This window comes from Triticum aestivum, chromosome 2B (assembly GCF_018294505.1).
Source record: "Triticum aestivum cultivar Chinese Spring chromosome 2B, IWGSC CS RefSeq v2.1, whole genome shotgun sequence".
Taxonomy (NCBI): Eukaryota; Viridiplantae; Streptophyta; class Magnoliopsida; order Poales; family Poaceae; genus Triticum; species Triticum aestivum.
The window spans coordinates 505,962,802-505,977,751 of NC_057798.1; the positions used below are offsets into that span (position 1 = coordinate 505,962,802).

At 46.6% G+C, this 14,950-nt stretch overlaps 1 protein-coding gene and 1 pseudogene across 3 annotated transcripts; one reads left to right on the forward strand and one right to left on the reverse strand.

Moving 5' to 3' along the window:
- The first annotated feature begins 381 nt into the window (after window positions 1-381).
- On the forward strand, window positions 382-3,177 carry LOC123045719 (ras-related protein Rab-2-A-like; annotated as a pseudogene). Its single transcript, XR_006421556.1, has 6 exons — window positions 382-676; window positions 827-966; window positions 1,355-1,437; window positions 1,541-1,745; window positions 1,825-1,893; window positions 2,795-3,177. The product of XR_006421556.1 is annotated as a ras-related protein Rab-2-A-like (transcript).
- Window positions 3,178-7,711: 4,534 nt separating this feature from the next.
- On the reverse strand, window positions 7,712-10,199 carry LOC123045720 (small nuclear ribonucleoprotein SmD1a). 2 transcript variants are annotated; one of them, XR_006421557.1, is made up of 5 exons: window positions 10,043-10,199; window positions 9,810-9,886; window positions 8,316-8,507; window positions 8,060-8,237; window positions 7,712-7,971 (listed from the first exon to the last, which is right to left on the reverse strand). XR_006421557.1 is itself a non-coding variant. In XM_044468896.1 (4 exons), exons 1-4 carry the CDS (start codon window positions 10,054-10,056, stop codon window positions 8,176-8,178), a joined length of 345 nt encoding a protein of 114 aa, XP_044324831.1. In that variant the 5' UTR covers window positions 10,057-10,199; the 3' UTR covers window positions 7,712-8,175. The 2 variants fall into 2 exon arrangements, 1 of the variants encoding a protein (XP_044324831.1); XM_044468896.1 differs by having other exon boundaries at window positions 7,712-8,237.
- Window positions 10,200-14,950: the final 4,751 nt, after the last annotated feature.

The following is a 14,950-nucleotide window of genomic DNA, read 5'->3' on the forward strand; positions in this document are numbered from 1 at the left end:
CGCGCTAAAACCACTTGCCCCGGCGTCCCCAGCGCGCCGGATTCGGCATGGCTCCGCCGGCGCTGATTTCGACCCAGGCCGGTAAAAACAGGCTCCTGAGGACATAACTGGACCGTTTTTTGAACGCCAACGCGAAAAAAACGTCTCGAAAGACCGTTCTGAAGACACAGCTGGAGATGCTCCAAGAAAGGAAAACGGTGGCGTGGAGATTTCAACTAATCCCGATCCAAAACTTGCCCGTCCCTCGGCGGGTCTACAGGCCGACTAGTTTCGTCATCACAATCCAGTTCGCTCTGCATCCACGGGAAGTCGGCACCCCATCTTTGGAGCTTGGAGCTGGCTGGCTTGCTTGCTCCCACCGTCCTGGTCGGCCGAGGGACAGCGACATACCGATTTCGAAATCAATAACCCGCACGCGACCGCTGGCTGGCTAAATCGCCGAAGCGAACCGCCCCCAGATCAGTTCACCACGTAGCCACGTCTCCTTCCTTCCGAAGTAAACAGAGGAGAGGAAATCCCCCCTCGCACGTACGGCACGCACGCCTCCCTCGTCGCTGCTCCTCTCCAAATCCCCTGAACCCCGCGCGCGAGTCTTCTCCCCGGAGTAGCTGCGGCCGCGGCGGAGGAGAGATGTCGTACGCCTACCTCTTCAAGTACATCATCATCGGCGACACAGGTGCTCCCCTCTTCCCCGCCTCCGCCGATCCCTGCTCGTTTCCGGGAGATTGGACGGATCCGTGCGGCAATTTGCTGCTGCGGTCGTCTGGGAGATCTATACCTGCCTCTGCTGAATCTGGCTCGCGCTGACGGTCGGGTGGTCGTGCAGGTGTCGGCAAGTCGTGCCTGCTGCTGCAGTTCACCGACAAGCGCTTCCAGCCCGTCCATGACCTCACCATCGGCGTCGAGTTCGGCGCCCGGATGATCACCATCGACAACAAGCCCATCAAGCTCCAGATTTGGGACACGGTACCTCTCCGCACTCAATTCCTCATTTCTCTTTTCCTTTCCTAGGCCACATGTTGACACGCCCTGGGCGCGCCTAGATCGATTTGTGTTCATACTGTAGCAGTTAGTACAAGGTGCACATGGAAAGAGGTGGCGCTTGGAATGACGTACCTCACTAGGGTAATCCTAACCTGCTTGGGAATTAGAACTGCCGTTTGTACTGGATTCTGGGTTCACCATTGATAATTGTGACTTCCATCGAGTTTCTGTATGAATTAGCTCTCATGAGATAGCACAAATGTCTAGTTTAGCTTCCTTCTCGTTGTCATGCCATAAACCTTGGTGCCATATTCAGTTTGTCAAGGCAAAGGAGAAGAAAAGGTCTTATGTGCTTGCGTTAACATTACAGGCAGGCCAAGAATCATTCAGATCGATAACTAGATCATACTACAGGGGAGCTGCTGGTGCTCTTTTGGTTTATGACATCACCAGGTACGCCCGATATAGTGAAAGCTGCCTGGTTAGATTAAGTGCATAGTTACTTATCTGAAACCAGCTGACCATGGTGTTAATATCCGTGTCATACCGAATTTAGGAGGGAAACCTTTAATCATCTTGCAAGCTGGCTGGAAGATGCAAGGCAACATGCAAACGCCAACATGACAATAATGCTAGTTGGAAACAAATGTGACCTATCCCATAGGCGTGCTGTGAGCTTCGAGGAAGGCGAGCAGTTTGCCAAGGAGAATGGTCTCATCTTTATGGAGGCATCTGCAAAAACTGCACAAAATGTCGAGGAGGTGATGATTGATTCTTGATGTATCTCTGTGCAACTAAGGCCTTTCCCTGGACCATTGTCTCATTCTATTTGAAATGCAGGGCTTTGTCAAGACTGCTGGAGCAATATACAAGAAAATTCAGGATGGTGTCTTTGATGTATCTAATGAGGTGAAATTTCAAATATCAAATCATTTCTTTGCTCTGCCTAATGAGAAGTGAGAATGTATAATGTTATCTTTATTAGTATTACTTATGCACCACAAAATTTGTCTTTGATGTACTCCCTCCGTCCGGAAATACTCGTCGGAGGAATGGATGTATCTAGATGTATTTTAGTTCTAGATACATTCATTTTTATGCATTTCTTCGACAAGTATTTCCGGACGGAGGGAGTACGTAAATGAGATTCAATTTCAAATCTCATATTATTTCTTTGGTCTGCTTAGTGAAAATTGTATATTAGCAATCATTTATGCAACTTAATTACATTATTAATCAACATGTTGTGCCACAAAATTTCCCTGGTATGTAGAGATGCCTTTTAAGTGCCGTGTGATGCTTAGGTTACATCATTTTATATTATTAGGTGATTTCAGGCTCAGGTTTCTGATGTATGTTCTACTCCACTTTGCAACGCGTGAATACCTGCCTTACAAGTTACAATATTTTTATTGCGAAGCACAAGATACAACACGTGCATATGCCTTGCTTCATTCCCATCTTACAGAAACCCCACCACTTTACTGAGAGCCTTTATATGGACCCTAATAAGATCACTAAAAGATGATGACGATGTTACATAAATTTCACTGTAGTAGTTTAATGGAGTAAGGAGATTCTTTTCTTCGTGCTGAAAAAGAGAGATCCGTTGCCCTCCATCGTTGGCAGAAGAAGTCAATAAGCGGTAGGGCAGCAGTGTTGCTATTGCAGCAAATGCCACTTTCCTGCCAACACTTTCTTTTAACATTTTGCCTGTTGAACTGACAAAAGAGGTTACATTGCTGCTTTCACTACAGTACTTTGTTCCTGGCCCTGAGCATGGACTGATTTTTCTTCTTAATTTTTGCAGTCCTATGGAATCAAAGTTGGCTATGCAGTTCCTGGCCAAGCTGGAGGTGCTGGTGCCTCGTCTTCCCAAGGTGGCAGCTGCTGCGGCTAATGGAACGATCCATGATCAGTGATGTACAAAATCGCATGGCATCTGTTACAATACCTGTTGCATTATTTTGAGTTGCCGAGTGATTGTAACTCCAGGGTGCTTTGTTATTTCACGCGCCTATGGATTATGTTCCAGTGAGCTAGTCAAAATAGGTTCAGTTCATTTCCTTACCTTATACTGTATACAATCACTGTAATCCATCAGATGCTTCCAGTCGGGACGTGTCATTTAGGATTCACGAATTATATCCATTTGCACGTGTGATTAAATAAGAATGTATGATTCAATGTGTATGTTTAAATCACCTCAAAACATTTGGGTCCTCAGGTTTTAAAGTTATTGAACACCTTTTTTGTTATGAGTAGTTGCAGATGTGTGCCTAACTAGGTAACCTGTGGTTCTGTAAGGCACTTCAGCGTTAGAAATTCTGACTTTGAGTCACTCAACATGAACCATCCGAAATAGGTCGAGTTTTATCGGATGAATCCTGTTGCTGTTTGACTGGAAGTAGAATATATCTTGTGGAGAGTTTTAGAGGTGTTTCTTGTAACATGAAATATATTTTTTCTTCTCTTGTAAATGATTTGTACATGATTGACTTTTTTCTGGTTTTCCCCTTCCTTTTTGTCTACGGTGTATTTTTTTTCTTAGAGATCTCTTGCATATGCAAAAAGTTTCCATAGCATTTCTAAGTTTCGTCGACCCTAATTTTGCTTGTTTGTTGACTGCAGTACTTGTTGAGTTGCAACCTACTCCCTGCTTTTCATAATACTCCCTTCGTTCCTAAATATTTGTCTTTTTAGAGAGTTCAAATGGACTACCACATACGGATGTATATAGACATATTTTTTAGTGTAGATCCACTCATTTTGCTCCGTATGTAGTCACTTGTTGAAATCTCTAGAAAGACAAATTATTTTTTTGAAACAAGGAAAGACAAATATTTAGAAACGGAGGAAGTATAATTTTTGTGGTTTTAGTTTAACTTATTTATTATGGAACGGAGGGAGTAGTATTATATATATTTGTCCTCTTAGGCCGCACTTGGATTATCATATTTCCCTCGGATATACTTGTAAAAATTACAGGCCCCTAGACGTATGTATTGTTTCCGGCCGGAAATCAGCCTAATCCCGTAAGATACACTTGTAGAATTGATACACCTGTATTACAATACACTCAATCCAAGCACGGCCTTAAGGTTTATAAGGTCTGGAAATAGGCCAAACCATTCCAGATCGTTCCTACAAAATGATCGATGCAACCCAAGAAACCAAGAGCCCGTATTTCTGTTCTAGATACTTCAGTTTGAACGACAATTGATATGGATCAGAAGGAGTAGAAGACAGTAACAGCAGCAGCAGCAACACAAAAACAGTCTGTAGCCTCGGTTGCGTACCAGAGCAACAAAATTCTGCACAGTTTGCTATACATACATACATACATGCACATGAGTAGGCCAGCAAGCCGACGGCGCGTGAGCCGGTGAGGGTGTGGCTAGTTGGTGTGGCAGTCGTAGCAGGTGTGGTTGCGGCCGAGTTCGGTGAACTTGTCGTAGCCGTGGCGGAAGACGCCCATCCCGAAGAGGACGCCGACGAGGAGCGCGATGCACAGCAACACCAGCAGGCAGCACCCCACTCTCTCCTTGCTGTTCAACTTGAAGCACATCCTTCCTGCCTGCCTGCCCTCCTCTCTTTTCTTCCCCTATATAAACCTTGATCTCTCTCTCTCTCTAGGCAAGCGACGGTGCTGCGGCGTGAGGGTTTTGGAACGTGCAGGCAGGCAGGCTGGAGCAGCGCGGGCACGCCCTTTTATCAGAGAAAATTTTAACCCGGCGGCTACACTTCGCTCGAAAAGAGAGAGCAAAACTGATGGAGCTGGACAACTATGTAACCACTCCAACGAGCGCCCTTCTTTCTGGCTTCAACGGTGGTGTGCAGGGCATCGCTTGCCAGGGAAGCTAGACTGTGTGGAACGGTCGGGTGATAGGAAATCTCCTGGTTGCCTTTCCGCCATGCCAGGAATCTCGAACTTTTTTTTTAATCACCGGGGGAGGAGTCCCTTCACCTGAATATATTGCTCAAAATGGTCATAATGCCAGGAGAGTGATCAAAAAAACCGGATCAAAAACCTTAACAAATTGACCCCGTTTATAAGGAGGAATCTCGATCCTTGTGGCCTAGCCCAAGACACATGTCTATGTCTAAAGAGCATCTCCAGTCGTTCGGCCCCCAGGACGCCAAAAAAGCGCCGCCTGGGACCGAACCGGCGTTAATTTCGGCGTGGGGGCAAACATGTTCCCAGTCGCCGCCCCAGGCCGGCCACAAATCGGCACAAACACGACACAAACTCGGCGATTTCATTCAAATTTGTACAAAAAAACAAAAAACATGATTTAAAAACAACTGTGCCTAGCCCTACTATGCCGTTGTCGCCACCCGCCTTCTACATGCCGAGGAGACTGTAGAATCGGGTGTAGTCGTCGCCGCCCTGCGTCTCGCCTGCGCCGCCGCCGTCCCTGCTGCACCCCTGACCAGGGTCGCCGACGCGCGGGGGATGGGACGGCCCGAGCGTGTCCTTGTCATCGCTGTCGAGGACGACGATGCCGCCCTCGTCGCGTCCGCGGCGCCGAGCTTTGATCTCCTCGTAGGCCCGACGCTGGCGCTCCACCTGCTCGCGGACGTAGTCCGCCTTCAACCACTTGAGGGCGGTCTCGTCGGCAGCGGCCATCTCCTCGTGCTCCTTCTTCATGGGGAGCAACCCCGGCTCGGTCTTCGGCTGGACGAGGCGGAGGGGATGAGGGGAAGGGCGGCCGCCCTCTCTAATGACGAGGGCGCCGATGCGGGTGCGGCGACCAAGCGGCGTCTCCTGTGGCTCCGGCTTGACCGGGCGAAGCGCCGACGACCCGGAGGAAAGCAAACCGGAGTCCGACGACAAGGAGGTCGCCGTCTCCATTCTCCGCGGCGGCCAAGAACTACCGCGGCGGCGAGAGAAGGACGGGGGCGCCGGGTACTCGGGGCGCGGCGTGTTGCCAGCCTCGATGTGGTCGAGGACGGCTTCGAGGGTGCGGCCGGGCACGCCCCACCATTCGCGCCGTAGTCGGCGTTGAGGCGGCCGCGGGGCACGACGCTGTTTGCGGAGGTGACCTGGTCGGCGTGGCGGCGGTCGAAGTACATCGTCCACAGCGTGTGGCTGTTGGCAGCGTACCTCGGCTTGTTTCGATGTGCCTCCGACAGCGACGAAAGGATGCATGCTATCTCGGCGCGCCGTTTAGCGCCGGTGGGCACCGGGAGCACCGAGACGCCACCGGCGCTCAGTCTCCACGAGCCCGGCACTCGCATGTCTGGGGGCGCCGGGTAGTCGGCCTCGTAGAGGAGGCGCGCCTCGTCCTCGCGCAGATGGCGTCGGCCAAAGCCGTTCGCCGCCGCGGCGTCGCCTGGGTAACGTTCGACCATTGGTCGTCAGCGCGGGAAGAGTGGGAGAGAGGGGCTTCGGTGGCGAGAGGTGGCGAGAACGGCGTGGCATTCACCGGTGGCGGGAGGTCGGCTTTTATAGCCTAAGTTGGGCGGTGAGAAGCTGCCCGCCGGGTGCCGCGTGGCGGGAGCGGGCAGGACGCGCGTCGCGGCGCCTTCACTGCGCCGCCCATGAGGCATCAATGGAAGGCTGACTGGCGCGGCAGCCTTGGCATTGATTCCCCCAGAAACCGAGGCGATGAGGACGACGAAGGCGGCGAGTCGCTGACTCGGCAGGCTCATTCCCGTTCGCGCCAAAATATGTTTCCCCGACGCCCCCAGGCGCCTCCCAGCGCGTCGGGTTCAGCCTGGATCCACCGACGTCAAAATGGCCCAAGCCGGCGAAAATTGAGATTTTGGGTGCGCGGCTGGGCCAAATTTTCGGCGCCGGCGACAAAAAAGGGGGCCTAGGGGGCGTGGATGCTCTAACAAAGACGGGATTATTGATGCCGTGATGTGTCATCTTGGCATCGAGGGGCATGTGGGGGGAATCAATTTGCAGAGAGCAACAGGCGGTTAGGTTCTGCTTTTCGTCCATCTTTTGCTGCGGAATATTTGTCTTTTGCCTTTTAGATAGAAGATGGAAGAGGATAATGCATGCGGCATGGTTGATTGGCGGTGTCCATTGACAATGCATACGGAAGAAGACGGGAGGGCATGGATGGATGGAAAAGGGGTTGACAGGATGGAATCAATTCGATTGGGATGCGCATTTATGCGAGGGGTTATTATCAAAATTTTGTTCTAACACTTTGATAAAGCTTATAAGAAATTGATCGCCGTCGAGGTTTTAATTCGTCCCGATCCTGAAACGTAAGACGGTGAAGAGACAAGAGGCAAATGCTCCGGCCAACATTTGTCCAAAACATGACACCACCATGGGCCGGCCAAACCTGTCGCTCGCCCACAACGCTCGTTGCATGATTAGGCACGGCACTGCGTGAACGATGGATACATCACGGCCGAGAGGTCATGTCTGATTCCGCTGTGGAATGTGGCCGGTTACAAAAACTTTTACCTAACTAATTTTTTTTTTGGCGAACACATTCCAAAAACTTTTACTTGACTATAGTAAGCCTTTGGAGTTACATTCCAGTTTGTCTCAACAAACAAGATGGAGAGATTCCAGGATATATAAACGCTCTAAAAAAAGACCACCACAGCATCAAACGTAGCCTATGACGAAAGAGAGAAGTGGAACCAACATCACCCATCATCTAACTGTATTTTGTGTAGACATTGCAAGTAAAAATGATGATTCCATTTGTTCCAAACTTATACTAGGAAGCTAAACCACACCGGGCAGAAAATCAAATCACAGAAAATGATCAAGCCTAACATCGCATCATACAGGCAAGAAATGTTCACATGTGCATGATTCAGATGAATATGTCAACGCGTAATCTGAAATACCAATGCCCCCAGCCCAGTTTAATCTCAAGCATTGCCACAGAAGAAAAAGGGTCAGCTTCTACTCAAACACAACTTACTGCTACGCAAAAGCACAAGGGCAAGAATTCCAGGGTAACAAGTAACAGCACAGGATGCCACTTAGCATTTCAAAAGTCTGGAGGCCTGCAAGTGAAATTCCCGAGAAAATGCATTACGAACATATATAAGAACATAGGTCAAACAGGCGAGATGATTCCGCATCAACACGTACTTAGATTGACATCTTCTAACAGAACAGAAACATTCTTCGACATAGCTCGCAGAGGAAGCAGGTTACGCTGTAGGGACTTGCACTGCACGAGCTTCCAAAGCAGGGAACAATAAAGCTCAGCGCCCCCGGCCCCGACCACGCCCACGGCCGCGTCCGCGACCCCGACCCATAGGCTTCCCTGGAACAAAAGGTAGGCTGGTCAGTTTACAGTTCTTGTGGAAACTGACCTTAGAACAGCTGTGGTAAAACTGTGTACCTGTAGTTGGCTTCTTAGACTTGACCCTGGGGGTATCCTCAACCAGCAACGTTTCCAGGTTTAAGCTATCAGGGAGGATGTAGTACCGAATGTTGTTTCCTCTCACACTGATGTGATCAAGGGTTACAGGATTCTTCCCTTTCATTGTGAGCTTTACGGTCTTCAGATGAGTATTCATGCTTATGTCAACACCTACAAAATATACATCAGTCAGAGGATCTGCAGTACAGTAATCATGATACCAATCAGTTGGTAAATAGTTGCAGCAACGCAATGCTATCGGGGTTGCAAAACTGAAGAGCCTGACAGGGTCCCAGCAATGATTTCCCGAGTTAGAAAATGGGCAAACCAAGTTTCTAAACTGAAGAGCCAGACAGGATCCAAATGATGATTTCCCAAATTATACATGACTGAAGGGTAAAGCTGGGCAAACCGAGTTTCTAAACTGCAACAAGAAGTTACATAATACGAATCTTCCAGGATGCATTTTTTCTTCTTCTAATAAGCAGTGGAAACTTATGGAATCTACCCAACAAAATGCAATTTGGCAAACATTATAAACCCTAAGGCCAGAACACCTCAAGTAACAAACCGAATGTAGAAATATGAAAACCATTATTCAATCTTCAAGTCATATTTGCTACAGTACTCTTCTTAAAACAAAACAAATGGTTCTCCAGTTGCAATTAAATTTCATAAAACGTCCTTATATTGCTTGTTGCACCTTTCAGCAAGTGTGTTCTCTTCTAGGTTTGATAGTATAAAAAATCATCAGGGAGCAACAAGAAGAAAGTTTGTGAGGGGACATACAGAGGCACATCCGAATGCATTCTCATTCTCAGCAACTAATGTACATTACTCCACTATATCATAAGGAGATGCCATCACTATATTCCTTGGAATAATATATGCTCCCTCCGTTCCTATATAAGTCCTTTTAGTGATTTCAATACGGATGTATATAGACGCACTTTAGAGTGTAGATTCACTCATTTTTCTCCGTATGTAGTCCATATTGGAATCTCTAAAAAGACTTATATTTAGGAACGGAGGGAGTAGATTACTGAAGATATCATTATACAAAATACATCATGTATTTAACATCAGCAGTGAACAGGCACCGGACAAATAAGAGAAGATCGGCTGAATGTAAACATACTCCACACAGTTCATATGAATCAAATTGCTAATTAACCAAGCTGAACAGACACTGCAGAGAAACATCACAAAACTAATGGAGCTAATCATCTTCATCTCAGTGCCACACTGTAATAATTACATAATCCTTCAACTACGAAAGGAAATCACTAACTGGCCATAGAAGATATGTTCACTTCTACGAGCTCTAAACCTAACAATCAGACAAGCACATGCCACTAGATCTCCAAAATACCGAGCAAGGGGACAAAGCTAACGGATCCTAGACACGAACGCGCTGAAAGAACCCCTAAATTTCAGGATTTCACACTCGGGAGGAGTGAGGTCGAAGCATACCGGTGATGGTGCCGTGGACGGTAGTGCCGTTCTTGAGCTCGATGGTGACCGTCTCGTTGTTCAGCTTCATCAAGAACCTGCGGCCAAACAGAAACGCCCAAATCCGCAACAAATTCGCGGACGATTACACCAACCAGATCAGCGAGGAACGGAAAACAAAACCAATCAGAAAGAAGGGAAGAAAAGTGTGTGTGTCGGGGGGGGGGGGGGGGGGGGGGGGGGGGGTGCGTTACCTGACGAGCTTCATCTTGGCGGCGGCCGGGAAGATGCGGAGGAACGGAGGCGGGCGGAATCGGAGGAGCTCGAGCTGTTTGCTTTCTCGGAGCGGGAGGGCAAAACCCTAGTTTGAAGGCTGACCTGGCTGGTTGCTGGCGAGTCGATTCACTTGGGCCGGGCTTTACGTCTTTGGGCTCGGTGGAAGTCGTGAGGCCACTGCGCTTCTGAGAGACAATGGGCTTCCACCGACTATGTTTTTCTTCCCGCCCCCTTAAAAAAAGACTAACTTTGTTCCCCAACAAACACAAGCCTATTGTTTTTCGGAAATGTTAACGCCCACACGTGTGGGTGTTTGTACATCGCCCACACGCCTCTATCATCACTCATTTTGCAACGTATGAATAGATGACATCAGCAGAATTTTTTTTGGTTTTTGGCTTAAAAATGTTGTATCTCCTAAATAAAAAAGTGAACTAAGAATCCGCTTTCACCATTAAATCCGTCTCGACGAGATCTTCAAAATTAGGCCCCATGTTGATATGTTTTGACGAATTTTTTTTTGCCAGAAATTACCACGATGTTTACACTGCGGTTGCCATAGGGCTTAAACTAAAGTTGCCATGTGGCAATTTTAGTTTGTAGATCATGGCAATTTTAGTATTTTGATGATGGCAACTCCAGTACTTTGACCATGAAAATTAATTTTTGTATGAACCATGGCAATTTTACGTGCATGTATCATGGCAATTTTAGTTTATGGTTCATGGCAAGTCTAGTTTCTTAATTCTCCGTTTTATAAATGTCAAAATTTACTTTTAAATATAGAAGAAAATAGCTGAAACATATCATGGCAACTTCAGATTAAACATCATGGCAATTCATATGCAATAGACATGGCAACTTTTAATCCAAAAAAATTTTCATCAAAACATATTAACATGGGATCTAGTTTCTAAGATCTCATCGCGAGGGATTTAATGGTGAAAACGGATTTTCAATCGAAATTTTCGTTTAAGAGATAAAACATTTTAAAAACTAAAAATCCAAAAAGATTCCTGCATGCATGCATGCGATGACGTGACAATCTGTTTACATTAGAGACGTGTGGTGCGTCTCCCTTTCTGTCACACGTGTGACAGTTAGCGCGACCCTTGTTTTTCTCCCGTAAAAAAAGCCTATTGTTTTTTCTCAAAAAGAAACTATTTGTGTGTAGAAGATGCCTAGGTTTCTAGGGTTTCAGTACTATGTCGGCCATTTTTTGTATCCGACAAGGGCTTCTCTTTTCAAGCTTTTTCCTCGTGATGTGAACTGGTTCTCCATGAACATTTAGTTCAGGTTGATCATGGGGTTGGTTGGTCCAGCTTCCCGGCCTTGGCGAGCGGTTTGCTTAGAGTTCTAGATTGGTTTGAGTCCATAAGAGATGTATCACACCGTGAGAAGACCAAATGGCTCTACTAAGGGGAAGGAAGAGTCCAACATTTTGGGCATTATGCTTGAGCCCGGTTTGGAGTGTTGCAGAGTCTTTGATCTGAAGGAGAAAGGCAATGCGAGTGTTCACAAGGACCAAATGTTTGAACAATCCGAATAGTGGGGTGAAGTGGATGGTGTTGGTAAGGCTTCTAACTGCCAAGTCATTTGGTCAGAACTCGTCGCAAATTACGATGTAGTTTGCTTGGGCGGTGGCGCATGAAGTGCGCTTCAGGATCGTGGAGGACATCCTATTTTTCATGGTACAATTTGATTGTCAGTATCACATCATGTATGAGGAGCCCTAGAACTTCTAGATTTTTGGATTTCTGCCGGCAAAGTATGGTAGCATTACAAGGAATGTTGGTGTGACACTAGATTAGTTGCATCTTAACTTGGTGACTACTCTTGCAAGGAAGGTGAGGAAGTTGGTACATGTTAACATGAACACATAAAGTATGTTTGCCTACGTTCATATGTTGCTTGACATCATTAAGGAGCTCCCTTGTTTCGCTAGAATACAACCGAGGGAGATGAGATGCTGATCTTTCATGCAAACTATGAGAACATTCCACATTTACATGAGGTTTGTGGCAAAGATGGGGCATGTTTACACTGGGGAGCATGAGCCAAGTGCTTCCTGCTTTGGTAAGTGGCTCGTAGCCAATGCTTCATGGAATAGGGGGCAAGAGATGGAGGAAGATAATTGTCCAGACCTGGACATGGATGGCATAGGAGCAGTTGCAATGCTGCTCGTGGATGCCAAGGTTGGGACAATCTATACAAACTTGCAGCCCATGAGCATAAGAGAAATGATTCCAACAAAGAACTTCAGGTGATGATGGGTTTGGATGACCACTTAAGAAGTTCTCGACCCCAAGTATCTTGGGCTGCCTGTGCCACAAGGCAGAATGTATAAAGAAAGGTTATAGAATGTACAATCCAGGCTTAGTAAAAGGCTTATCGATTGGAGAGAAAGATACATAGCATCCTATAGTAAGGAAATTCTTATCAAATCAATCCCTCGGGTTATACATACCTTTTTGATGAGTGTATTTAAGCTCCCATATTCTGTTGAGATGATCTTACTAGAATGATGTGTCTGTATTGGTGGGAAGTTGAGAAAGAAAGAAGGAAATTGACATGGGTTGCTCTTGCAGATCCTGGGTGAAGCTCAGGTGAGAGGAAGGTCACAAGAAGAAAGCTATCTCTTTCATTCCCAGCTGTGAGATGTATATACAGGTGCTTTTATAGTTTTCACCCTCTACGGCCCCACAATTACAAGCCCTACCAACACTCCCCCTCAAGATGGGGCAAAGATATCAATAAGCCCCATCTTGCTACAATTCTTAACAGATACAACATTCAACCCCTTTGTCAATACATCTGCTGACTGATCTACAAACTTAACATAAGTAACCTGGAGAATCCCCATATCTAGTTTTTCTTTGATGAAATGTCTATCTATTTCTACATGCTTAGTTCTATCATGGTGAACTGGATTGTGGACAATGTTAAATGCAGCTTGATTGTCACAATATAGTTGGAGTGGTACACCACCAAGCAAATGAAGTTCTGTTAGTAGCATTTTTAACCACATTAACTTGCATAACCCAGATGTCATTACTCTAAATTCAGCCTCATCCGTAGACCTTGCAACTACACTATGCTTCTTACTCCTCCAACTAACTAGATTGCCACCAACAAACATACAATAACCTGATGTAGACCTTCTATCATCTAAACACCCAGCCCAATCAGCATCGGTATGTCCCTCAATATTCAGATGTCCATGAGCAGAAAACAGTATTCCTTTTCCATGCCAATCCTTAAGATATCTAAGAATTCTGTTTATTGCATCCATATGAATAGACCATGGGTCATGCATACATCTACTCACCACACTTACGACATATGCAATATCTGGTCTAGTGTGTGATAAGTATATAAGTCGCCCAACCAATCACTGGTACTATTGTTTATCCACAGAATCCCCAGAGTCAGCAATTATGCGATGATTAAGTTCAATTGATGTGGCTGCTGGTTTACAATTTAACATTCCAGTTTCATTGCGTAAATCTATCACATATTTCCTTTGTGAGAGATAAATACCTTGTACACCATATGCTACTTCGATCCCAAGGAAATAGTGAAGATAGTCCATGTCTTTAACTTCAAATGATCTTGCGAGTGCCTTCTTCAACCAGGAGATCTTACCGTCATCATTCCCTGTAATGACTATGTCATCAACATATACAATAAGGACAGTAACTCTATCATGATTGTGCTTGTAAAATAGGGTATGATCGGCATTGTTTTGTTTAAACCCCATAGAACAAATCTCATTTCTAAATGTTCCAAAGCATTCTCTGGGTGACTGTTTCAAACCATATAGAGATTTTTTCAGCCTACACACTTCACCCTCTCTTGTGTACCAAACCCTGGGGGAATCTCCATATAAACCTCTTCATGCAAATCCCCATGAAGAAAATCATTTTTAACATCCATTTGAAATAATTTCCACTTATTATTTGCAGCTATAGATATGAGAGCTCTAATGGTGTTCATTTTCGCCACTGGTGCAAAGGTCTCATCATAATCCACTCCATAAGTTTGACTATACCCCTTAGCCATTAACCTGGCTTTATACCTTTCTACCTTTCCCTTTGAATTTTGTTTCAAGGTAAATATCCATTTACAACCAACAACCCTTTTATTAGGAGGAAGAGTATTGAGTGTTGGGGAACGCGATAATTTCAAAAAAAATCCTACGATCACGCAAGATCTATCTAGGTGATGCATAGCAACGAGAAGGGAGAGTGTGTCCACGTACCCTCGTAGACCGAAAGCGGAAGTGTTTCAATAACGCGGTTGGTGTAGTTGAACTTCTTCGCGATCCAACTGATCAAGTACCGAACGTACGACACCTCCGCATTCAGCACACGTTCAGCTCGATGACATCCCTCGTACTCTTGATCCAATTGAGGCCGAGGGAGAGTTTCGTCAGCATGATGGTGTGGCGAAGGTGATGATGAAGTTACCGACGCAGGGCTTCGCCTAAGCACTACGACGATATGACTGAGGTGTGTAACTGTGGAGGGGGGCACTGCACACGGCTAAAAGATCAACTTGTGTTGTCTGTTGTGCTGTTGGGGTGCCACTTGGCCACGTATATAAAGGAGGGAGGGAGAGAGGAGGTCGGCCAGGTTTGGGCGCGCCAGGGGGAGTCCTACTTGGACTCCTAGTCCAAGTAGGATTCGCCCCCCCCCTTCCTTTCTTCCACCGGAGGGAAAGGTAAGGGAGAGAGAGGGGGGCCGGCCCCCTCCCCTAGTCCAATTCGGTTTGGGCAAGGGGAGGGGCGCCCCTCTCACGTGGCCCTTTCTCCTCTCCTCCAATAAGGCCCACTAGGCCCAATACTTCTCCCGGGGGGTTCCGGTAACCTCCCGGTACTCCGAAAA

Bases quoted from the DNA above. Each gene is read 5' to 3' on its own strand.
- LOC123045720 (XM_044468896.1), bottom strand. The intron at 8,508-9,809 runs GTATGCTTCGAC...TATATTTTGTAG, and splicing joins CGTCCACGGCACCATCACCG to GTGTTGACATAAGCATGAAT. The intron at 8,238-8,315 runs GTACACAGTTTT...CTTTTGTTCCAG, and splicing joins GTCTAAGAAGCCAACTACAG to GGAAGCCTATGGGTCGGGGT.